The 27545-nt window shown below is 40.0% G+C and overlaps 1 protein-coding gene across 2 annotated transcripts in view; it reads right to left on the bottom strand.

Annotated features, from left to right (window-relative positions):
• Nucleotides 1-27545, bottom strand: part of pitrm1 (pitrilysin metallopeptidase 1) — an 827899-nt gene that overhangs the window by 764716 nt on the left and 35638 nt on the right. Inside the window, exons 16-27 of one of the 2 annotated variants that reach the window (XR_007935355.1) lie at nt 27311-27440; nt 26767-26887; nt 26610-26686; nt 21062-21227; nt 20862-20962; nt 19576-19696; nt 13951-14019; nt 13520-13632; nt 13289-13414; nt 9375-9520; nt 6386-6488; nt 5740-5949 (exon numbers count right to left, since the gene is read on the bottom strand). Coding sequence is in view for 1 of the 2 variants with exons in the window: in XM_028804106.2 (XP_028659939.1) it covers nt 5856-5949; nt 6386-6488; nt 9375-9520; nt 13289-13414; nt 13520-13632; nt 13951-14019; nt 19576-19696; nt 20862-20962; nt 21062-21227; nt 26610-26686; nt 26767-26887; nt 27311-27440 (1367 nt within the window). In the remaining variant the exon portion in view is untranslated. Of the gene's footprint in view, nt 1-5124; nt 5950-6385; nt 6489-9374; nt 9521-13288; nt 13415-13519; nt 13633-13950; nt 14020-19575; nt 19697-20861; nt 20963-21061; nt 21228-26609; nt 26687-26766; nt 26888-27310; nt 27441-27545 lie in introns of those variants that run through there. The other variant, XM_028804106.2, reaches the window with a different exon arrangement.

Consider the following 27545-nt stretch of genomic DNA (forward strand, 5'->3'; position numbering starts at 1 on the left):
CTGGTCTCACACTATAACACTGGACTTAATGGTATTCTTAACTCTGTCGCTCCATTAAAAACTAGATCTGTTTCTTTCTCCTTTTCTGCTCCCTGGTTCACGCCTGAACTTCGGGTTTTGAAAGCCAAAGGCCGGCAACTTGAATGGTTATGTAAAAAAACTAGACTCTTTGTTCACAAAGATGTACAAAAACCATATACTGTACTTTATTGAAAAGGAATGTATTGCCCAAACTAAATCTAACTATTATACTCACATGATTTCTTCCAATGAAGGCAACACCAAGTCATTGTTTTCACTACTTAATAATATCACACAACTCCCGGATTCTTTACCTTCTCACCTTTACTCTACTGATTTTTGCAATTCCCTTATGTCCTTTTTTAATGTAAAAATCCAGAACATTCATCAGTCTCTCTGTATGGATTCCTCCAGTACTTCATTTGAATTTCACCCACCAACTCGCTCATTTTCCTCTTTTCAGCTTCCTACTTTCTCAGAAATCTCAGATCTTGTCTGTAAGTCTAAGCCATCCTCCTGTCAACTGGACCCTCTCACTACTGGTACTGTTCCTTCATCTTTTAAAACTGCTGCAATAACCCCAATACTGAAAAAACCTGGTGCCAATCAGACTAATTTCAGTAATTTTCATCCTATTTCTAATCTACCCTTCATTTCCAAAATTCTTGAAAAAATAGTGGCTATTCAACTTCATTCTCATTTATCTCAAAATAATCTGTATGAACAGTTCCAGTCTGGTTTTCGTCCCCTCCACAGTACAGAAACGACACTTATAAAAATTACTAATGACCTCCTTATGGCAGCTGATTCTGGTTTAATTACTATTCTCATCCTCCTTGAGTGCCGCCTTTGACACTATTTGTCACACTACTCTTCTCAATAGATTATCTTTGATTGGTTCAGATCCTACCTCTCAGGCCGCACTCAGTTTGTTCAGCTTAAAACTTTCACATCCCAACCCACTGCTGTTACTTCAGGTGTGTCCCACGGCTCTGTCCTTGGGCCCCTCCTTTTCATTATTTACCTCCTTCCCCTTGGTAATATCTTTCGTAAATATAACATTAGCTTCCACTCTATGCTGATGACACCCAGCTCTATCTCACTAGTAAACCTACTGCTTCCTTTCCACCCTCCTCACTTATTGATTGCATAGCACAAATCAAATCCTGGTTTTCTTCAAATTTTCTTAAATTAAATAGTAACAAAACTGAGGTTCTCCTCATTGGTACAAAATCAACATTATCCAAAACTGATCATTTTACATTTGTTATTGATAATTCTTCTGTCTCCCCTTCCCCACAGGTTAAGAATCTGGGTGCCATCCTTGACAGTACTTTATCCTTTCAGTCCCACATCAATAACATCTCCCGGTCTGTATATTTCCACTTACGTAACATTATTTGTATTTGCCCCTCCCTCACTCCCCACACCAACGCTATCCTTGTTCAGAGCCTTGTCACTTCTCGTCTGGATTATTGTAATTCCCTTTTCTTTGGGCTTTCTCACAAATCTCTTTATAAGCTTCAACTGGTCCAGAATTCAGCTCCCTGCATCATTACTAGAACTCCCTCTATTCACCAGATCACTCCCGTTTTGCAGCAGCTTCATTGGCTTCCAGTTAAGTTCCACATTCAATTCAAAATTCTCCTACTAACATTTAAGGCTATCCACAACCTTGCCCCTCCATATCTGTATGACCTCCTCCATGTTGCCATTCCCTCCCGTACCCTTAGATCCTCTTCCTCCATCCACTTGACTGTCCCCTTCGTCCGTCTTACCACTATGGGGAGCACAGCATTTGGTTGCTCTGCTCCCCAGCTCTGGAACTCACTACCATCTGAGCTTGGAAATACTGAATCATTTTCACTTTTCAAATCTAAACTTAAAACTCATTTGTTTATGACTGCTTTTTCTCTTTGATTACAGTTGCTCTGTCTGATTTTAACTTTTGTATTTTACTTATTGTTTATAATCTGTATTTTGTCTATTGTTCGGTGTCCTTGAGTGTTTAGAAAGGCGCCTACAAATAAATAAAATGTATTATTATTATTATTATTAAGGCTGAGCCCAGACACTTTGTGAAGGAAACTCATTACTAATGCTTGCATCTGTGATCTAGTTCTTTTGGTCACCACCCACAACTCATGACCATAGGTGACTGCAGGAATGTAGATTGACCGTGACTAAGTGGTACAACCTCTGCATAACTGTTGAAGCCACTCTTCCCTCACTTGTGAGCAAGATCCCAAGATTTAACTTAAACTCCTCCACTTCAGCGTAGTACTTCATTCCCAACCTGGAAAGGGCACTCCACCCTTTTCCAGCTGAGAACCATGACCTTGGACTTGGAGGTGCTGATCCTCAACCCGACCACTTATACATTCCGCTTCAAACTACCCCAGTGTGTGTCTAAGGTCACATGCCAATGAAGCCAACAGGACCTCATCATCCGAAAAAGCAGCGATGCGATCCTGAGGTCACCAAACTGGACACCCTTCAGTGTTTGGCTGCACCTAAAAATTCTGTCTGTAAAAGTAATGAACAGAATCAGAGACAAAGGGCAGTGCTGGCAGAGTCACACCCCCAATGGAATAAGTCTGACTTCCTGCCAGCAATGTGAACTGAGCTTGTGATCCGGTTGTACAGGGAACGAATAGCCCACAACAGATGGTCTGGTACTGACCCTCATAGCAAATGGGACTCTTTGATGGCCGTGGTCATATGCCTTTTCCAAGTTCACAAAAAAATGTAGACTGCTTGGGGATAGTTCCATGAACTCTCTACAGTCCTTGTGTGGGCAAAAAGCTAGTCCAGTGTTCTGTGACCGGGACAAAATCTGCATTGTTCAGCCTTGGAATCTGAAGCAAACAGCTCAATTCTTTTTCCCAGAATCCTGGCTTCCCAAACAGAGGAGTGTGATCACTGTAAAGCTGGAACACACCCTTCAGTCACCTTTCCTAAAGATGGGGACCACCACCCCAGTTTGCCTATCCAGTGACACTTTACCCAAACTCCACACAATGTCAAAGAGAAGTGTCAGCCAAGACAGCACAACAACATCCACAGCCTTTAAGAACTTGGGGCAAATATTATTCATCACCAGAGCCAAATACTTTATCAACCAACTCAGCTCTAGTGATGTGTGAGTCCTTCTACGAGTCCCCTGGCTCTGCTTCCTCAAAGGAAGGCATGTCGTTGGGATTTATGAGGTACTCAAAGTGCTTCTTCCACCACCCAAGTATATCCCCAGGTGAGGTCAGCAATACTTCATCCCTGCCATAAACTGCATGAATGAAGTACTTTCTCCCTCCTGAGCTGCCTGACAGTTTGCTAGATTCACTTGAAGGCCACCGAAAGTTATTTTCCATGGCCTGACCAAATTACCCCAATACCCAATTTTTTTGCTTCCCCAACTGCCAGTGAAGCATTCTGCCTGACCTATCAGTACCTCTCAACTGCTTCTGGAGTCCCACAAGCTAGCCAAGCTCAAAAGGCCTCCTTCTTCAGCCTGACAGCTTCTTCAACCTCTGCTGTCCACCACTGGGATTGGAAATTACCACTGCGATAGGCACCAATGACCTTACATCTCAAGCTCTAAGCAGCCTCAGAAATTCAGTCAACGAATGTGGCCTCTTCAGATTCAAAGTCCCCAGTCCCCCTAGGAATGCAAGAAAAATCAATCTGGAGGTACGATTTGAAAGTCTCCTGAACTGGGGCGTCTGCCAAATGTTCTCAGCACTCCCTCCCTATACATTTGGGTCTGCCTGGCACCATCTCCTGCCATCTGATCCAACTATATAGTGATCAGTTGACAGCTCAACTCCCCTCTTTACCCGAGTGTCCAAGGAATACATTTGTATATCTGATGATACAACTATAAAATCAATCACTGACATACGGCCTATACTTATATACTTATGAACACCCGTTATGCTCAAACATGACATTTGTTATAGACAAACTGTGACTAGCACAGAACTCCAATAATAAAGTATCCCTTGTGTTCAGATCAGGTAGGCCGGTGCTCGCAATCACACCCTTTCAAGCACTGTCATTGCTCACATGAGTGTTAATGTCCCATAAGCAGAATGAAAGAGTCTCCTGTTGGAGCACCTTCCAGCACTTCCCCCATGGTCTCCAAGAAGGCCAAATACTCTGACCCAACTGTCAGCTCATAGGCACAGACAAGAGTCAGACCCTTCACCCGACTAAAAGGCGTCAGGAGGCAAAGGTTTTACTGGGGCAAACTCCAATGTACATGCACCAAGATGGGGGACTACACAGAAGCCTACAACTGCCTGATGCCTCTCACCCTGGGCATCTCCAGAACGGAATAAAGACTAGCCTCTCTGCAGGAGTCTGGCTCCAGAGTGTGTATTGTGCATTGAGCGGACCCCAGCTACACCTAAATGCACCACTGAACAACTGTACTAGCTCAGGTTCCTTCGCTGACGGAAAGGTCTCATTCCATGTCTCTAGAGTCAGTTTCGGTATCAGAGGTCAGTCTGTCAAGGCACTTGCCTTTGACGGCCACCAAAGTCACAACTACCAGAATATTACATTTTCTTGTTTTTCCTTTATTCATTTTTAATTTATCCAAGACTCCAGTTTCCTTTCACAGTCCAAATATTTTTTCTATTAGGTGGACTGGTGGCTCCAAATTGGCTCAGAATGATTGAATGCACCCTTTAGTGTTGGTTCCTGTGGTGACCCTACAGTACATTGAGTTAAAACATGGAACATAAGGGTAAAGTATTGCAGGAGGGAATTGCTGTACAGACATTTTAAATTAAAAAAAAAATGCTGCTTTTAACATCCCAGACAGTTGGATCTTCTGAGCATACTTACAGTAAGTAGCCTAAGATGATCTGTAAAGGTGAATGAGTGAAATGGACCATTTCCTTTCTTATCTAATGTGGATGCCTAAAATGTGTTAAAAAAAAATAAAATTTCAATGTACACTGAAAAAAATCTGAAAATCACGTGTGCACGCATGAGGATACCTGGATTTCACAATCCTAAAAAAAGCAGGTCTGTATTTCAGCTGAAGTATAACATTTATCCACCTTCGTTGGACTCAGTAATGGAAAAACAGAACAAGGATGCAAGTAAATGGAGAAGTTTAATCACTCTACACAGTCATGTAACATACAGTGTTGTGCACAGCACATTGTAAGTAACCTGTTATATTAACAGAAATACATTATATTAACAGAAGTACATAAGGATTATAAACACAATTCTTTCATAAGCTAAAAGAGGAAGTTTTGTCTCCTTAGATCAGTTAGGCTAAAGCTAACTGACATAGTAGTTCAGGGTCTCGTATTACAAAGGATGTTAGCAGGCCACAAGGACCATACACAAACAACCTTTCAAATATTGCAATGTGCAACAGAACAAAGGTATTCCGAGTCAAGACACTTAATTTATTAACAATAATATATTTATTAGTTATAATCCTTTCTGTGTACAAAACAGACAAATGTTGTTCAGTTGATCTCTACTATTTAAAACGGACGATAGAGAGTTTTTCAGTATAATCTTTGCCAAGTTTCAGAAGGCACAGAGCACTGATTCAAACACTGCATGGGTTAAAAACAGGTGAATTAAAACTGAGAATTTCTAATGAAGTATTATAAATGTGAAAAATGTAGAATTTGTGTAATCTACACTGAAAAAAAAAAGACCAAATTTCAGTGGAATGCCATACCTTATTACCTTATTACCATACCTTATTGCAAAGGTATAATTGGGAAAAATAACATGTTCAGGGTGAGAGCGACAGCAGCAGAGCACTTCTTCCTTTGTAGTGTTTGTGTTTATTTTTTTCTCAGTCATCGCACTACCCATGATGGGTCGCTGTTAACCTTATCATTTGCTGGCCCTAAAATTGCAACGGCAGTAGTTCTTTGGCCAAATCCAAGATACCTGCATAATAAGAAAACAAATTATTATTCATTGCATAATATAGCAATAAAGCAAAATTAAGTAAGAAGTGCCCAGCTAGATATTAAGTAAATAAATATTTGGTAAATATTACATGTGACACTGACAATACTGCAATACAAAGCTTTCAACAACATCAAAAATCTTAACATGGCTTTACGTATTTACTTAATATTGGAAGTTTTAAAAGGCTGAGTCCATCAACTATGGTGGCATCACACTCTTACAGGTATGTAGAACAAGCTCACCGTACTGAAAAGGAAAAAGGGTTTTTTTTTTTTTTTTTTTTTTTTTTTTTTTTTTGTAAGAATCCATCACTATATTATTTTGAGCTGTCTTTCTTTTACTGGCAAATTAGAAAGTCATTAACACTTTGAATTTGGCCTGAAAGCAATAGAATAAATAGAAGGCTACGTACTTGTTGGCAACATCAACAATGCTGCTCTTGTCAACTGCAAATAACTGCTCTCTAAACTGCTGCTTCAGTTCATCAGAAATCCCACACATGAAGAGGTTCATCCCTATATTAAAACAGGCATGTTACAATTTGCACCCAACACTGACAAGAGATAAAATGGGTTTAAGACCTACTATTCGCAAAAGATAAAATGTTACATTTTCTCTGTGAATATCAAGCATAAGTGTAGCAGATGCACAACAGCAATATCTACTTTACTAAATCATAAAACCCACAAGAAACACAAGTTGCCAAAATGATGTCAGCACATATTCAGTCAATTCAGAGGGTCAATGAACAAGACCAGAGGGGCAAAACTAAAGTTACTCTGCTAGTTTTTCCACATAGTTCAGAGTTACAGGTGGATTCAGTGTGAACAGCCACATTAAAAATAATGAAAGGGGCTAACTGGGACGTTCATGACAAAGCAAAGTCACAGACTGGATGTAGTTGCAATCATGAATAGGGTACAGTAGTTGGCATACAAACAAAGTTCCACTCATGCCATTGCAAAATATGAGGGTGGCGTTACAGGGGGCTAAAAAAAAAAACAATCAAAGGATACTGTAGAATTTTAAAAAATACACCATTGCCTGCTCTGGTGAATGATATTTTGTGTTCATTCATGCTGGTGGAAAGACCACTATAAAAGTAAGCACATTCAATGGGCTCTGGTGGTGGTGTAATTATGTAGGGTGTGCATCTACAGCACACAGTATGGCATTTGATAGGAATAAAGCAACATCTGAATGTCACTTGAAATCTTAACACTGCTGCTTATCGGGTAGGTACCTCATGGCAGCAGTGTGCATACAGTACTTGCAAATGGGCTTCATCAGTAATGTATGGCTGGCTCCTGGCCAGACATCTAGAAAATAAAGTCTTTGAATGTTTCTTGAACCATGACCCATGAATTCATCTTTAAAAAGTAGACTAGATTATTATCTAACTGGCGATCTGTAGTACAGGAAATATGCAAGAACTACAAAATAATCTGAACTTGAGATAGGCCAAACATCACTGTGAGAGTTTCCATCTACAAATAAGTTCAGATTGAAATGTGGGGAAATAGGGAAATCAACCAGAATACATAAAGTAGCCACTCTGTATATTTGAACCATGCTATTCAATTTTATTTATTTATATTTGATCAGTAACTGCCTAGACCACTTGGTAAGTCACTTAATTTAACCAATTTTTAACTGCAATTAACAATAATAGCTCACTCTGTGCCTAATTACGTTTTCTTAAATATTGGAGTACTGAAAATGTAATTCTCATGGACATTTTTCTCACAAATTGTTCTCACTAACTAAAACTAATAAAATATTTATACATAAATAAGGTATAATTTCAACATTCATAAATATAAAAAAAAAAAATAAAACATACTAAAATAAGAATGTATAAAAATAATTGTTTTCCGTCCATACACATTTGCTTTAATTCCATCCACACAATTTCTGCCATTTAACCAGGTCTGGGTCACGGGGACAGCAGTCCAAGCAAAGAGGCCCCAGTGTCTCTCTTCCCCACCACCAACTCCAACTCTTCTATGGGGATACCAAGGTGTTCCCAGGCCAGCTGAGAGATATAATCTCTCCAGCATGTCCTGGGTTTGTCCTGATGTCTCCTCCCAGTTGGATATACCCGAAGCACCTTTGCAGGGAGTCGCCAAATCAGATGCCAAAACAACCTCAACTGGCTTCTTTGGATGCAGAAAAGCAGCGGCTCTACTTTGAGCTCAGCTTTAAAGTATTTGTGAGGAGTGCATACATTCAAGAAGAGCTCAGACATCCTGTGAAGGTTGCTCATTTCTACCACTTATATCAGCAATATAGTTCCTTCAATCACTACCAAAAGCTTGTGACTATAGGTGAAGGCAGGGACATAGATTGACTGGTAAATCGGGAGCTTTGCCTTTCAAAGTTCAGCTGGCTCTTCACCATGACTGACCTATGTAATGTCTGCATAACTGTGGATACTGCCGAGATCCATCTGTTGATCTCCCACTTCCCCTTTTCCTTACTCATGAACATAAAGATAGTTAAACTCCTTCACATGAGGCAACATCTCATCCCCAATCTGGAAAGGAGACACTGCTGTTTTCCGGCAGAAAACCAAGACCACAGATTTGGAGGTGCAGATCTCCATGCCAGCAGCCTTACAGTCAGCTGTAAACCAGCCCAGTGTGGGTCTGAGGTCAAAGCCCGATAAAGCCAGCAGGAACATATCATCTACAAAAAGCAGAGATGCGTTCTTAATGTCACCAAACTGCACACCTTCCACTCCTTGGCTGCATCTAGGAATGTCTGCCCATGAAAATTATGAAAAGAAACAGTGACATTCCCACTGAACTAGAATTCCAGATTCACCCGGAACAAGTCTGGTACTCTTGAAACACCACTCACAGGACACTCCGAGGGACAATTTCATATGTCTTTTCCAAGTCCATAAAATGCATGTAGCCTGGTTGGGCATATACCCATGAACCCTCCAGAATCCTTGTAAAGGTAAGCTGGTCCAGTGTTCCACAACTGGAACAAAATCTGCATTATTCCTCCTGGATCCAAGGCTCTACCAACAGGCAAACTGTCCTTTCCAGATCCCTGGCATAGACCTTCCCAGGGAGGCCGAGGAGTATGATCCCCCTACAACTGGAACACACCCTCCAGTCCACTTTTTTAAAGATGGGGATCACCACCCCTGGTTGCTATTCCACACAATGCTGAAAAGGCATCCCTGGGGCCCTGCCACCTGCTTCAATTCTAGCAACTATATTTACTGATTTATACAAACTCAAATATTAAACTAATCAGAAAGACTGAAATGCAATAAGCTCTAGAATTTGCTCATGTTACCGCTCTAAAAAAATCAAACCATCAAATAAATTATAATATTGTGATTTTATTAATTTTGATATTTTAAAAGTAACTATGAAACTACATGCCTTTGTCTGATGGTGCTACTGGTGCATCTACGGCTGAAAACACAGACAGTTTGGCTTCATCTATGTCCTGCTCCTTGAACTGTCCAGCTTTAGCCCATTCAGATCCATTTCTGAAGGTAGACAGAGTTTCTAGGCAGTTTGGATCTCTAAATTTAAACAAAGGAGTCAGCAACAGATTAGCAAAATGCAGAACAATGCACTGTAAAAAATACTAAGACCAAAAGGAAAAACTGATTGCTTAAAAATTCAGTCATTTCTCAACTTAATCTGACTGGACTACACATTTTCTAAAAGTGTTGTACTGTACTTTTATTTGCAATTAGTACAGCCTGCTTGCTTTTTCTTCTCTTGAGACAGTATAGGATGATTTTGTGTGGGTACTGGTGATCATCCATCTTGACTTTACCATGGATGCCAGGGAGCAAAATGCTCTAGTCAATCTAGCATTCCATGAATGAAGGCCCTCAAAGATTTCAGCCCCTTCTAATTGGAGCACATTGGACAGATGCCACCCACTGTATAGACACTACCCCTGAAGATGAATTATTTGTATGATTATGTTCCTATATTCAGCCTACTTTATGAACACTTTAATATTTTGGTTAATTCTTGAAAGTGAAGGTATACCTATTCATCTGTAATAAAAAAAACAGTTGAATATGCTCAGTTTTACAAATTTACAGAACATCTTCAGAATTTAATGTTGCAAGAAATAATGTAAAAGAGGTAAAGGTGCAGTATTAGTGGCGCTGTAATGCATGGCAAGCAGGATGCCCAGACTTGGCTCTGCACATTTAACCCCAAGCTCAGAAACCACTCAACACCACAGCCTATGACTGGCATTTACTACTACTAAGATAAAAGCTATGCAGCAATAAGGCAGGAGTGGAGAAGGCAGATAAAGGAAACCACTGCCATCTGCACAAATATTGCAGTTGCTGGTATTGGAAGGCTATGTAGAGGGTTCTCAGGACCTTTTGTGGGTGCCAAGGGATCTGCATTATTTTGATCAGAGCAAGTTTTATACAATGACAGGCAAAATAATATATGAGAGTGTGTGTGGGTATATATACAGTATATATGAGAGAGAGAAAGATGAAAAAATACATATATTCACACACTATACATATTTTAACAGTAACTACAACTGATCCTCTATTAATGTTAAAGTTAATCTAGAATAAACCTAAATTATGTATTATGTATGAATAATTTATGGTTTACCACACCTTTATTCCACATACAGGATAAATGAAAAAAATCTTTGTCTGAATATACATACAGTATTTAAAAATATTCATATATAATACATAAGGCAAAATTCAATCTAGAGGCAGATCAATTCTGAGAACAGAAAGCACTAAAAAATGTGTAAGTGTATATTGATCAGAAGGAAAATATAATCTTCCAACTAAAGTATAACAAAAAACATTAATACAGTACAAGTAGTTTTACACAGTTACACATTATGTAAGATGAGTAACTAGTTTTTTTCTGCTCTACTCTCTGGCTTATATCTACAGAACATACCCTGTTTTATAATGCTTGAAGCATAAATCTTAAACTGAACACTTTCATAAAAGATTTTAAAAATGTATGCATAACTCAAGAGAAAATTTAAGTAGTTTTATGAAGTATAGTGCCTATAAAAAGTAATCACATCCTTGGAAGTTTGCACATTTTGTTATTATACAATATTGAATCACAGTGGATTTCATTTTTATTTTTTTTGACACTGACCATTAGAAAAAGACTTTAATGTCAAAGTGAAAACAGGCCTCCACAAGATCATGGAAAAAAGACAGTTTCCCCTCTGGGATTAACAAGGTATATCAAAAAAATCATAATGTTCTAAATTAATTATAAAACACAATATAATTGAGCACATATGTATTTACCCTTTTTAAATATGATACACCTAAATTAGCAGCGGTGTAGCCACAAAAACTGAGTAATCATGCATGAGGACGACCAGTGAGGGAGGCCACAAAAAGACCTACAATAACTCTGAAGTGGGACAAAAGAAAGCTACAGTGGCTGAGACTGGGGAGGCTGTATGTACTGTAAAACAACTGTTGAATGGGTGATTTTCCAGTCATAGCTTCATGGGAGAGCAGCAAGAAGAAATCAATGCTTAAAAAGTATATGTGAACTCAGCTGAAGCTTGCCTGGAGGCACATTGGAGTCTCTGAAGTCAACTGGAAGAAGGTTACATGGTCTGTTGTGATCAAAATTAACCTTTTTGACTATCAGAATAACAGCCAAATACTGCAAATGATCAAAAACCCTCCATTCAAACCATGAAGCGTGGTGGTGGTGGCATCATATGCTGTGGGGTGGCTTCTTTTGCACCATCCCCTTTAAGGGTTGTAAGAATATAATGTAAAATGAACGCAGTAAAATACGGAGGAATCCTTGAGGAAAACCTAAGGCAGTCTTGCAACAAATCTGTGCCTTGGGAGATTGGTTTTCAAGCAAAACAACAACCCTAAGCATAAAGCAAATGCTATTCAGGAATGTCTTAAAAAGAGCATTAATGTCCTGGGAAGACCGAGTCAGAGTCCAGATGACAATTCTATTGAGAATCTGTGGCTAAACTTGGAAAATGCTGCTCACTCATGGTTCTCATGCAACCTGACAGAATTGGAGCAATTTCTCAAGAAGAATAGGGAAAAAAAAAAACTGCAACATCCAGATGTGCAACACTGATACGAGAGCTATGAGCATAGATTCAAGGCTGTCATGGCTGCCAAAGGTGCATCAACTAAATACTGATATGCAGAGGATGAATATTTACATTGATTAATTATTTTGTGTCCTATATTAGTAATACATTTAGACTGTTTTGCAGAGGTCTGTTTTTGCTTTTGCATTAAATGGTCTATTTCCACTGTTATTCAATGTTGTTACAAAAATAAGATATGAAAATTTACAGTGGGTAAATAATTTTAAAGGTATTATACTTTAATACTGTAATAATTATAAAGTCTGAATTCAAAAATGGCTATTTATGTGTTGGAAAAATACTAAAAATTCATTTATCCATTCCGATCCATTTTGTCATACTGATAGGGAACAGGGTTGAAAACCTAGTGCACAGTCACATTCTTAGCAAAACTCACACGGTGACAAGCTAGAGCTGCCAATTAACCAAACACTAGCGTTTTTGGGGTGTGGAACAAAAACACCACACAGAGAGAACATGCACGTTCCACGATAACTATGACTTGGCCAGGAATTTAAGCCCTGTCTATTGTAAGTATAACTGACAACCACTGTTTTCCTCTTCCACAAGTGCTGAAAAACTTTTTTTTTATTATATTCTAATAAAACTAACCATTACTTAAAACTGTATATAAATATTCTTATAATTAGTTTTTGTCTCACTTGGCTATCAAACAAAATCCAATGACATTAATTACAGCTCCTAATTCTATTGGCATGTAAATGGTTCTCTAGCTGCCTCTGCTCAAGGGTTATCATGACCAATTTCTCCATCCTTTGATGCTCTGTATGGTAGTCCGCATTTCTGTGCCACAGGACATTATAAAAGATTACAAAAATCTTCATTCACAGATGTAAGAGAATGAATAACCAATAGGTAAATAGTTGGGACAAATAAATTACAACAGTATCTCATGTTATTTAAAAGAATAAGAAAAACAAGCAGGAATATAACATTAAACATTCATCTATGTAACCATACTCTATTCTGGTCTCACTGCTCTCAAAAGTCTGGAAGAAAAATTAAAAAGTGCACCTGATATTTTCTGAATAGTTCTAATATAAAAATTCCATAAAACATTAATGATCATTAGGTATTCTAAATAAAATATTGAAATATCTCATTATAAATTTTTTAATAGTAAATATTCAAATAAAACTGTAAGAACTGCTTTAGACAAATATAATACCTGTAAGAATAAAAGGAAAACAGTCCACCATGGCCCATTTTTGCTCCCCCTCCATAAGCTCCACCTTTTTCTCGAATTTCAACATGTAAAAACTTTGCTGTCATCAATCGTGCAAGAACAGTAAGGCTGCCAGCAAATAAGAGTAAGCAGAATAACAGGTTTAGATTGCAGAACAAAGTTAAAAATTGGATTAGCCTCCCCCATTTACAAAACAAAGTTTTGTTCCCTTACCTTGCAAAATCTTTGTCAGTGTATGGAACTGTTCGAATGCATTCACTGACATAATTAACAGGAAAAGGAAGTTGAAAGTATGTTTTCATTTGGCAGGGTTTAAAACTAGGGTCCTAACACAAAACAAAATATTAAGTCAAATAAAACGTGATAGATAAAATGTTGATAGTGATAGAATAAATGTTTAGAAAACATAAATCTGTAAATATCACATAGAGTAAATAAACACAAAGGAACTGAACAAATATCACAGTATAGCTCAGTAAATAAAATCCTAAAAATCTCAATATAAAACAAAATTAAATACAGAATATATTCAATCCCACATTAAATAATACCCTGCACATTTATGAACGTTTAAAATGTAAAAAAAATATTAGTACAATTAGTTTACTTTAACCTTCACCTTTTTTTTTTCTAAAATTACTTACAGAAATTAATTTTCTGCTAATACCAGTCCCGGGAATAAAAGTTTTTTCATTCAGTGGATCCAGTGGCTTCTAAAAAATTAACAAAGGAATTCTCTGTCAAGACATGGTCTTCATGCAACAGATACTAACAATCTACAACAAAGAACAAGTTTACATAACAACTTTGTAAACATAAGCAATTCAGTTTTAAGAAGTTAGAATTCTTAAATGATCTTACCATTTCAATCTAGAGAAATGTAAGATTTTTAAATCTACTTATCATTTCTATAGCAAATATATTTTGAAGATGATAATATATGAGAATATATGAAACAATGCACTTACAGTAGCATTATATACAGATATGTCACATTAAATGTACCATTTCGGACAATTTCCTTTCATTATCTAAAGTACAAAAATTTTTATACCAGCAATGAACAATATTAAACACAATATGAAATTTAGTGGACTTGAACATTTGTACAATTGGTTTAAAGACATGCACTCCGTACTGTATTCAGCTACAGTCTGACAATTTAACATGTTTAAAATATGTAAAATGCTACTATGTTTACTGTCACCATAGGAACATATTCTTCCATTTATAAAATCTGAATAAACAGGTGTGGGTGGTTAGGAGTGGGACACTAATATCAGCTCCAAACAGCACAATGTAGGAAACGACTATACATCCACACTCATTACTTCAAGACTAATTCAGAGGTTACAATAAACTAAGCATGAGACAGAAGAAAAGAAAACAATTGTAGACTGTACTTTCAATTTCTGTTGGAGTTGTGAGGGAACCGTACTAACTACTGCAACTCCTTTCATCCCTCCCATCATGCATGATGGTAATTATTAAACACGGCAATAGCTGAAGAATAGCATTAGGGGGACTTCAAGGAGATATTCTCAAAAACATTTTACAATTTAAGCAGGATATCACCAAGCATGGCATCTGTAAGGGTGGAGAAACTTCACATTGGTGGAACTTAGGACCATATGCACAGGTATTTGAGGGGATGTGGGAGATTGCCTATTCTGCACAAATATATTTTGTGAATTTAGAAAGGATTTAAAATAGTGTACATATTGTTTCTGATGGAAAGTGCAATAAAATAACGTACTTTGTGACATTAGGCCCCAGTTGAATTTGCATACTAAATCAAGCCCCAGTAAAGTAGGTATAGGATTCTCCTGAGGGTACAAAGTGTGTCCTCTCCTCTTTGTGATTTTCAAACCTGAGGATATGAGATGGCCAAGTCTAGGAACCAGACAGTTACATTTATGCCATTTGTGAAGGACAAGTCATGTCACGTTGGGGAGCATGCACCGGTAAAGTGTGTTGCTGCACCCACTACACAACGAAACAACTCGAGATCTCGGTTTGCAACCACCCAGGCAGACACGCGGTCCCATCCCACCCTCCTAAAATGACCCTCTATCTGCCGCAGCCAGGCGTTACGTGGGCGACCCCTTGGTCTGGTCCAGCCACTCGGGTCCCCAACAATGAGGATCTTACGAGCTGGATCACCCTCAGGGAAATGCACCACATGGCCGTAGTGCTGTATCTGATGCTCCCTCACAATGCTGGTAATGTGCCTCATTCAGGACTACATGCGCAACTGCTTATTTGACAAAAAGTCAAACCAACGGTACCCAAAGATTTTCCGGAGAGACACAGTACCAAAGGAGTCCAGTCTTCGTCTCAGGTCACTGGATAGCATCCATGTCTCGCAACCATATAGCAAGACAGGAAGCACCAGGACTCTAAAGACTTGGATCTTCGTCCTTTTGCATAGATATAGGGAGTGCCACACATCCCTTTCCAGCGACCTCATGACCCCCCATGCTCTCCCAATCCATCTATTGACTTCATAGGAAGAGTCACCCGAGACATGAATGTCACTGCCCAGGTAAGTAAACCTCTCAACAAGGTCAACACTCTCTCCGCAAAAAGACACACTGCTGATGGCTGTGCCCAAGAGGTCATTAAAGGCCTGGACCTTGGTTTTTATCCAGGACACTCACAATCCCAGACACTCAGACTCCTCGCTCAGTCTCTCACGCGCCCCGATCACAGCCTTCATTGACTCCGCGAAGATCACAGCATCGTCAGCAAAGTCAAGATCCGTGAACCTTTCTTCACCAACAGATGCCCCACAGCCGCTGGACCCCACGACCTTGCCCAACACCCAGTCCATACAAGCATTGAACAGAGTAGGAGCAAGAACACACCCCTGATGAACCCCAGAATAAACTGGGAAAAACGCAGAGGTCCTGCCTCCACTCTGCACAGCACTCACAGTACCAGTGTACAGGCCAGCCATGATTTCCAGCAACCTCGAGGGGATCCCACGAATCCTCAGGATGTCCCACAGGGCAGCTCGATCAACTGTCGAACGCTTTGCGAAAATCGACAAAGGCTGCAAAGAAACTCTGCCGATATTCGTGTTTGTGCTCCATTAGAACCCCCAGTGCCAGGATGCGGTCGATGGTAGACTTCTTAGGCGTAAAACCAGACTGTTCCGGTCACTGGTAGGTGAGCAAGTGATCACGGATCCTATTGAGGATGACCCTAGCAAGGACCTTACCTGGCACGAGAGCAGTGTTATCCCCATGTAGTTGCTGCAATCCAGGCGATCACCCTTCCCTTTCCAGATAGGGACGACAAGTCCCATTTGCCAGTCAGATGGGATGATGCCAGTCCCCCAAATGGAAGCAAAGATTGCTTGCAATGCCAGGAGGACAGACTTACCACCAGTCTGGAGAAGTTCACCCCGGATACCACGGATCTCTGCAGCTGGTTCACCACCATTGCAATCTCAGTGAGATTGGGTGGTTCACAGCTAATTGGAGGATCAGCCTCAAGAACCGTGGACCCAGATATATCCAACATCCTAGCCGGAGGATCAGCTTTAAACAACTGCTCAAAGTAGCCAGCCCAGTGGGTCACAACTGCACTGTCATCCGTAAGGACCGTTCCATCAGCTGCCCTGACTGTGACTCTCCGAGGAACAGATTCAGATGTGCATAATGCTTCAATTCCTCTGTAAGCAGGATGTGGGTCGCTAGACCACAGATGGTGCGTCACTTGCTCACAGATTCCTCTAACAAACGCCTCCTATCTATCTATCTTTATCTGCCCGCAGAGCCCTCGCAGCCGTCCCTCTCAGTTCCCGGTACAGACCAGAGTTGCCATTGAGCTGTGTGCTGCAACTCCACTTGATGATATCCAGGGTGCCCTTCGAGATGAAACACCTCCTTCTGGGAACACCGGTAACACCAACACAACCCTCAGCCACCAGAGGAGTATCACCTCGTGGACAGCCATCAACCACAGAGCAAAACTGCAAATAAAATGTCTCCCTCACTGAGACATCAATTACCGCGGTCAGAGAATACACAGAGACAACAGACAAGGCAACCAGGGAGTGCCGTAATCTGAGTCTCATAATATGCTCGTTGAAAGGAGTGACATCGGACACCATCGGAAGAAGTCAATCCGCTACAGCAACAGCTACTCCCCGAGTATGGCAGCCATCAGAACGACCGGACCAATAAAAGGTGTATCCACCTACAGAGATCTGGCCAGTCCCTGGTCTGCGCACCTCAGAGACTGCTGCCACTGAAATGCGGAGTTTACATAAACTTTGTGTAGAACACTGCCTATTTAACCTTATAAGCCTGTGATCACCAGTGCATACTGCTGTAAAATATGACATAGTCAATAGAATTAGCACCTCCAGATCTAAGGCTACGATTATGGGAAAGAGTCACTTTATCTGTACAAATTAGGGTGAAACTGCTCCTGCCCAAGCATCTGAAAGATATTTATATGTGTTACTGATGTGATTCGGTTTCTCTCATGGTCTTGTTTTTAATATATAAACATGATTCTTCTTGTTAAATGAATAAAACTGTGGTTGTAGTAATTGTTTTCTTCTTTATTGCAAACCGTAACTGTTTCTCTACTATAGATGCTTGTACTTTAACCATTTCTACTTTTTCATTATGCATAGAAAGCTAACGCATATGGCAAAATATTAAAGACTTCTTTTAACATGACATAAATACATTCTGACAAATCATTTTCACATTTTGTACAAATACGTTGTATTTGAGTTAATGTATTAAACAATAAAAATTGAAATATTAATATAAGTCCCATTATGTAGTACTTTGGCAGTAATTACAGCCTGAAGTGTTCTTGGGTATGTCGTGACATACCCAAACTTCATACGGGTTCTTGGTCATCTTTCTTACCAAGACACTTCCCCCCACCAATTCTTTAGTTTGGCACAGCAGACAGCTCTAAGCCAATGTGTACTTAGGAACCTTCAATGTTACATTTTTGTGGCCTTTCCCAGATGCATGCCTCACCACAATACCGTACAGCCTCTAAGCTCGAAGATAATGCCTTAAGGTTTGGTTGTTGCTCTGATACACATTATTAACTGTGGGACCTTATACAGACAAGCGTGTGCCTTCCTCATCATATCCAATCAACTGAATTGACCACAGGTGGACTCTAACAAGATGTAGAAAAATCTCAGTGGTGATCAATAGAATGAGATGTACCTGAGTCAGATTTCAAGTGTCACAGCAAAGGCTGTGAATACTTGTGTCAATATATTCCAGTTTTTTATTTTTAATAAATCTGCAAAAAAATCTTAAAATCCTGTTTGTTTGCTTTGTCATTCCGGGGTACTTGGTTTCTAAGCAGCTTTCAATTCTAGATGTCTGTAATTATACCCTAACTGGATAAAATTCAAATTGGAGGTATCCATAAATGCATTTTAACAGCTTAAAATTTGAATTCTAGATATTTTAAGTGTGACTGTTAGAAAAAAATACATCTTCAATTACACAATTTAAATGACATATTAAATAGCTAAATTTACATTTTTGGTGACACTGATCCTCAAAATATATTAATTAAGGGCACTAGCAACTCACCTCTGCTAGTTTTTCCCATTTTTGTTTTTATTTAACTGTGGTAGGAACCAAAATGTGTGAAACTGTAAGCTAAACACATTGCGCTATTTCATTTACTTCAATCTGAAAAGAATGTAGAGGCAATCTATGATACATCAGAAAGTAAATATTTGTATTTTTTTTAAACTTTTTTTATAGATGAGACCCTAAGTGTTAAGATTTCAATTTTATTAAACACCTGAAACTATTCATACTAGGGGTCAGGATGATTATTATTATTGATCACCTTTGTTAGTCTTGTTAGACTTGGCCAAGGCATCTTAAGATATCAGACTGATATTTAGATCAGTCCTCACAATGCAAGGTTTATGAAAAATACATTTTTACAGAAAAAAATAAATGTGTAAGTAAATTCACAAGTTGAATTGTATATCCTACAGTCGATCTTACTTATGTTTCTGCAATTAAAATACTGTATGTACAAATATAATATAAAGTTAAATTCAATAACAGCTGACCTGGGATTTAATTATAACATTCATATCCAATGAAAGAGTCATTTTCACACCTTGACAAAATCTTCTGAATTCTATTAAATACAGTTTTTATTGATAATGTAATTCTGAAGTATAAAAAAAAAATCAACATTTCTGCCTCTTTTGCATGTTTAACTAAAACAGTCAACACTAACATAGTAAATACCTCAATGATGTTTGGGCGGGAACCTTTTCTATCTTTTTTCTTCCTTGCAATTCCATTAATAAATTTCTCCACTTCTCTGGAAGCATCTGATAGTTTATTAGGAGTTGCATTAACAGCACATCTGGAAAAAGCATGTTATTTATTACTGAACTGCACACATCAGTATGTATCATTATCATCATCATCATCACTATCACCACCACTTGCTTAACAGCTGCTCTTCGAAATTTTTTTAACACCCTTGGGCATCTTTTAGGATAAGCTCCATGTTTACAGCCTATCCATATATAATTGGGACACAAGTGCCTAATATAAACAGGGTATTTATGATGTGTTTAATCACATGTTGCAAATTACTGACAAAAGAATTATTGACAATTTAATAATTAGTTATCAATTGCTAATGATATGAACTAACAGTACAAGCTTAATGCTCACATATCAGTTTTGCTATTATTTATTTACTGTCATATTTTACAATGCATTTGTTTATTTACTTGTTTATTTAATTTTGTCTAAAGTATTCCTCCATAGTCTGAAACTGTACATCACCTAACTAACTTTCCGATTTTCTCCAAAACAATAACTGCATCAGCATCCTGCAACCCTCTCAAACACTTCCTGAAAACAATGGTCATACTCCTTTTTTGCTGGCTACCCTTTGCGTCAATCACTTTTATAATCCAACTATCATCTTGGATTTCCTACATTTACCATTAGGCCTTCATCTTAAAAAAATAGCTTTCTACTTCAGGATCTTCATCTTCAATTCAGTTCATCGTAAATCTGAAACTATCAGTGTAGAAGTGCTGCCGTAACATTTATTCACACATTAAACTGGTCGCAACCCCTCTGTAATGAGAAATAACAGATTCAGAATGGAGTCTTGTTGCAGTCCTACCTTCACTTTCCCCATCATGCTGTCCAGACCATTTATGCTTTCTCATACACTGACATCACCATGGACACTAACTACTGCCTACGTCTCCACTCCTCAAAAAGTTAAAATGATGTACATTTGCCCGAAGCTTATACCAGTTAAGACAACCAGTTCAAAACAGGTAATCTCCCTGAGGAAAACAATATATAGAAACAATATCCTCTGTACTAAACGAGCAGCCAGGCAAGATCACAACAGATAAAATTCAGCAAATTAAAAATACATAATTTTAATTTAGTTCTTCATATAGATTTTTAGCCAGATTATAGCAGAAAAATATACTGCAATAAAGGCATCAACACAGTACCAAGCTTTATCCAAATTTTACAATACTTAAAATTTGTACCGCATATTCTCTTGACTGAATATGTATCTCTTCATTCGTAGAAGCATGCGTAAAATTAGTGTGAGATCTGTCATCTCTGCAATTCGTTTCATCTCTTTGACCTTGAAGATCAGAAGAAATAAATATCAGAACACCTATTCCTTGTTTTAACCAAACAAAGAATACAATAAATGCATAAAGTACACCTTTACAATACTAACTTGATGCATGCCATTAAACATTTCCTTTAAGTCCCCTGAAGCAGTGAGAGTCCTTCCAGCTCTTATCATTGCATACATGTGTCCAGAGTCTGCAATTCCACTAGAAAGCTCCTGGGCAGCCATCATAACCAGAACTCTCAGTCGTTCCTCATCATCAAAATGTGGACTAAAATGTGAATATTAAAAAATACATGTTTTAAACATTACACCACAATAGTACAATAAACAATGTTCAAGTTAACAATTATGTAATAGTTGCAATTTAAACAAGAGGCACAGGAAACACAACAGACACCTTACAATTATGTAACTTAAAAACTAATAGAAAAGAAATTTGATATCAGTTAATAAAATCCATATGGTGCTGTAAGAATTATGTTTCTAGACTTCTCTAGCGCTTTCAACACAATCCAACCTCTGCTCCTTAGGGACAAGCTGACAGAGATGGGAGTAGATTCATACCTGGTGACATGGATCGTGGACTATCTTAAAGACAGACCTCTGTATGTGCGTCTCAGGAACTGCACGTCTGACATTGTGGTCAGCAACACAGGAGCGCCACAGGGGACTGTACTTTCTCCGGTCCTGTTCAGCCTATATACATCGGACTTCCAATACAACTCGGAGTCCTGTCACATGCAAAAGTTCGCTGACGACACTGCTATCGTGGGCTGCATCAGGAGTGGGCAGGAGGAGGAGTATAGGGACCTAATCAAGGACTTTGTTAAATGGTGCGACTCAAACCACCTACACCTGAACACCAGCAAAACCAAGGAGCTGGTGGTGGATTTTAGGAGGCCCAGACTCCTCATGGACCCCATGATCATCAGAGGTGACTACGTGCAGAGGGTGCAGACCTATAAATACCTGGGAGTGCTGCTGGATAATAAATTAGACTGGACTGCCAATACTGATGCTCTGTGTAAGAAAGGACAGAGCCGGTCATACTTCCTTAGAAGGCTGGCATCTTTCAACATCTGTTTTTACCTGCATTTTTATCACTCTTTAATTTAATATTGTTTTTTGCATCAGTATGCTGCTGCTGGAGTATGTGAATTTCCCCTTGGGATTAATAAAGTATCTATCTATCTATCTATCTATAAAAGTAATATCACAAAATACTGTAAAACTAAATTTAAAACATACTAAAAATAAAAACTGGCCTTACTAAAGAATAACGCTATATCAATAAATAAAAAACAACATTCAATTGATGCTCAGAAAAAAAAAATACATTTCTAAACATTCAACCTTCCATCAATTTTCATAAACTGCAGTGTATAACACAGAGCCTTGAGGAATAAAGGCCTATTCTAGAAGCATCGGGTGCAATATAGGAACCAATCCTGAATGAGATGCCAAGGTATTACAGTACACACTAATGCACATATCCATACTAACTCACATGGGGCCAATTTAAAAGGTATTCATTAATCAAATGTGCACATCTTTGGAAAATAGGTGGAAGTCAAACCATCAAGACAAAATGCCACAGAAGCCAGGACTGGGCTGCTAGTCTAACCAATGAGTGCTATGACAAAAAAACATTTTATATGCAGTGCATCCAGAAAGTATTCACAGCGCATCACTTTTTCCACATGTTGTTATCTTACAGCCTTATTCCAAAATGGATTAAATTCATTTTTTCCTCAGAATTCTACACACAACACCACATAATGACAACGTGAAAAAAGTTTACTTGAGGTTTTTGCAAGGTAATCTCCCTGCCCTTTCTGAGGAAAAAAATTAATTTAATCCATTTTGCAATAAGGCTGTAACATAACAAAATGTGGAAAAATTTATGCGCTGTGAATACTTTCTGGATGCACTGTATTATATATATATTTATATATATATATATATATATATATATATATTATATATATATATATATATATATATATATATATATATATATATATATATATATATATATATATATATATATATATATACATACATACATACACACATACATACACACACACACACACACACACACACACACACACACACACACACACACACACACACACATATATATATATATATATAGTATATAATAATCCCAAATGGACATTGCTACTTTTTTTGCAATAATAGACATTGCGGTTTAGTTGTAATAACCATCCATCCATCCTCTTCCGCTTATCTGATATCGGGTCGCGGGGGCAGCAGCTTGAGCAGAGATGCCCAGACTTCCCTCTCCCCGGCCACTTCTTCTAGCTCTTCCGGGAGAATCCCGAGGCGTTCCCAGGCCAGCCGAGAGACATAGTCCCTCCAGCGTGACCTGGGTCTTCCCCGTGGCCTCCTCCCGGTTAGACGTGCCCAGAACACCTCACCAGGGAGGCGTCTAGGAGGCATCCTGATTAGATGCCCGAGCCACCTCATCTGACTCCTCTTGATGCGGAGGAGCAGCGGCTCTACTGTGAGCCCCTCCCGGATGACTGAGCTTCTCAGCCTATCTTTAAGGGAAAGCCCAGACACTCTGTGGAGGAAACTCATTTCAGCCGCTTGTATTCGCAATCTCATTCTTTCGGTGACTACCCAAAGCTCATGACCATAGGTCAGGGTAGGAATGTAGATCGACTGGTAAAGTGAGAGCTTTGCCTTTCGGCTCAGCTCCTTTATCACCACAACAGACCGATGCAGAGCCCGCATCACGCCGCACCGATCTGCCTGTCGATCTCCTGCTCTATTCTTCCCTCACTCGTGAACAATACCCCGAGATACTTGAACTCCTCCACTTGGGGGAAGACCTCGCTCCCAATCCTGAGAGGGCACTCCACCCTTTTCCGGCTGAGAACCGTGGTCTCGGATTTGGAGGTGCTTATTCCCATGCCAGCCGCTTCACACTCGGCTGCGAACTGATCCAAAGACAGCTGAAACAAACAGGACAACATCATCTGCAAAAAGCACTGACCCAATCCTGAGTCCACCAAACCTGACCCCCTCAACACCCTGGCTGCGCCTAGAAATTCTGTCCATAAAAGTTATGAACAGAATCGGTGACAAAGGGCAGCCCTGGCAGAGTCCAACTCTCACTGGAAACGGGTTCGACTTACTGCCGGCAATGCGGACCAAGCTCTGGCCCGATCGTACAGGGACCAAACAGCCCTTATCAGGGGGTCTGGTACCCCATACTCTCGGAGTACCCCCCACAGGATTCCCCAAGGGACACAGCCTTTTCCAAGTCCACAAAACACATGTAGACTGGTTGGGCAAACTCCCATGCACCCTCCAGGACCCTGCTAAGGGTGTAGAGCTGGTCCACTGTTCCGCGACCAGGACGAAAACCACACTGTTCCTCCTGAATCCAAGGCTCGACTATCCGATGGACCCTCCTCTCCAGGATCCCTGAATAGACTTTTCCAGGTAGGCTGAGGAGTGTGATCTCTCTATAGTTGGAACACACCCTCCGGTCCCCTTTCTTAAAGAGGGGGACCACCACCCTGGTCTACCAATCAAGAGGCACTGTCCCTGATGTCCATGCAATGTTGCAGAGGCGTGTCAACCAAGACAGTCCTACAACATCCAGAGCCTTGAGGAACTCCGGGCGTATCTCATCCACCCCTGGGGCCCTGCCACCAAGGAGTTTTTTGACCACCTCGGTGACCTCAGTCTCAGAGATGGGGGAGCCCACCTCTGTGTCCCCAGGCTCTGCTTCCTCATTGGAAGGCATGTTAGTGGGATTAAGGAGGTCTTCAATGTACTCCCTCAACCGACCCACAACGTCCCGAGTCGAGGTCAGCAGTGCACCATCCCCACCATATACAGTGTTGACACTGCACTGCTTCCCCTTCCTGAGACGCTGGATGGTGGACCAGAATCTCCTCGAAGCCGTCCGAAAGTCGTTCTTCATGGCCTCCCCAAACTCCTCCCATGCCCGAGTTTTTGCCTCAGCAACCACCAAAGCCGCATTCCGCTTGGCCTGCCGGTACCTATCAGCTGCCTCACGAGTCCCACAGGACAAAAGGGTGCTGTAGGACTCCTTCTTCAGCTTGACGGCATCCCTCACCACCGGTGTCCACCAACGGGTTCCGGGATTGCCGCCACGACAGGCACCGACCACAGCTCTGGTCAGCTGCCTCAACAATAGAGGCACGGAACATGGCCCTTTCGGACTCAATGTCCCCCACCTCCCTCGGGATGTGGTTGAAGTTATGCCGGAGGTGGGAGTTGAAGCTACTTCTGACAGGGGGCTCTGCCAGACGTTCCCAGCAGACCCTCACAACATGTTTGGGCCTACCAGGCCTGACTGGCATCCTCCCCCACCATCGAAGCCAACTCACCACCAGGTGGTGATCAGTTGACAGCTCCGCCCCTCTCTTCACCCAAGTGTCCAAGACATGTGGCCGCAAGTCTGACAACATGACCACAAAGTCGATCATCGAACTGAGGCCTAGGGTGTCCTGATGCCAAGTGCACATATGAACACCCCTATGCTTGAACATGGTGTTCGTTATGGACAATCCGTGACGAGCACAGAAGTCCAATAACAAAACACCGCTCGGGTTCAGATTGGGGGGGCCATTCTTCCCAATCACGCCCTTCCAGGTCTCACTGTCATTGCCCACGTGAGCATTGAAGTCTCCCAGCAGAACGAGGGAGTCCCCAGAAGGCATGCCCTCTAGCACCCCCTCCAGGGACTCCAAAAAGGGTGGGTATTCCAAACTGCTGTTCGGCGCATACGCGCAAACAACAGTTAGGACCCGCGAAGGCGGAGGGAGGCTACCCTCTCGTGCACCGGGGTAAACCCCAATGAACTGGCTCCAAGTCGGGGGGCAATAAGTATACCCACACCCGCTTGGCACCTCTCACTGGGGGCAACTCCAGAGTGGTAGAGAGTCCAGCCCCTCTCAAGGAGATTGGTTCCAGAGTCCAAGCTGTGCGTCGAGGTGAGTCCAACTATATCTAGCCGGAACCTCTCAACCTCGCGCACTAGCTCAGGCTCCTTCCCCTTCAGAGAGGTGACATTCCACGTCCCAAGAGCCAGCTTCTATAGCCAAGGATCAGACCGCCAAGGTCCCCGCCTTCGGCCACCATCCAACTCACACTGCACCCGATCTCCTTGGCCCCTCCCATAGGTGGTGAGCCCATGGGAAGAGGGACCCACATTGCCTCTTTGGGAGGCCCAGCCAAGCCAGTTGTAATAACTATAATAATGAATAATAGTTGTAATAACATTTCAGCTATATTAGAATGCTGTTCAATGTTTGTTACTCTTACTAATGCATAAGGATCAACTAGCTAAAATTTACACTGACAATCAAAAGAAATTCTCAACTCTCCTTTTCTACTATAACTACTTTTTACTACAACTATTGTGAAAAATCAGAAGCCAAAATAAATGTGCAGAAAAAAAAATACACAGGACTGAGGTGCTATTGTAGTATAACATTTATACAATGATTATTTTACACAAATTATTTAATGTCGGGAATTAGTTAAAAAAGAAAAAGTATCACACAATATAATCAGAGAATAACACTTGCATTACAAATGAATCTGAAAAATGCTACTTTATCAAATTAAAAAAAATTCTTACGCATTAAAAATATCACTCCACAGTTGCATCATATCAGGTAGATTTCTCTCCAGGCACATAGAATCAAGGATAATACTCTGTTGGAAAATAAAGAGTTAAAGTTGAACAAATAGTAAATAATTTTAGTTTCTTGATTTGTAGAAGGAAATTAACTTACCTGTTCATATATATCCAGGCTATTGCAGTCTGGAATAACCTGTTGTGAGGCAGACATTCCTCCGGTCTTCAACTCAATCTGTTGAGCTTGCTGTCTATAATCTAGGATTCCACATCCTAATCTGAAACAGATTCATTATAGAGAAAAATTACTACATAAAGTGTCATAACTATAGGAAAAATAGAGCAGTAACTATATTATTTAACCAAACATCTTTTAGGATTTATGAAATTGGAAAGGAAAAAATAAAAATGGTAAATAATAAACAAAAATCAATAAAAACATGACTAAATATATTTCAGATTAATTTGTTAAATACATTCCTACCCTTACAAGTAACATTCCTTTGTTTAAATGTTATTAGTTTAAAGGGAATCACAAAAAACAGTGGATGTGTGAATGCAGGGTTACACTTCTAAACAAGAAAAGTAAACACTGCTCATTCCAGATAATGTTCTGTCAATGCCTCACCTGAATGAGAGAGAGGCAACATAATCATTCTTCATACCTTTTAGTTTTGTTCTGCTTTCAAATAATTGCTTACTTTGTAATGACGTTGCAGAATAGAGGAACATATACTTTGAGATCTTCAGGAAGAGAGTTCAGGCTACACATTGCTCTGAAATAAACCATGCCATTGGTAGGTTGTGCACAGTACTGAACTGGTACTTCACCTAAAACATATACAACTGTGAACAACTAGAAAGAACAGCAAATTAGAATGCTTGTATAATATTAAAATATTAAACAAGAAATGGTGAATGCATACCAAGCTAGAA

This window comes from Erpetoichthys calabaricus, chromosome 6 (assembly GCF_900747795.2).
Source record: "Erpetoichthys calabaricus chromosome 6, fErpCal1.3, whole genome shotgun sequence".
Classification (NCBI taxonomy): domain Eukaryota; kingdom Metazoa; phylum Chordata; class Cladistia; order Polypteriformes; family Polypteridae; genus Erpetoichthys; species Erpetoichthys calabaricus.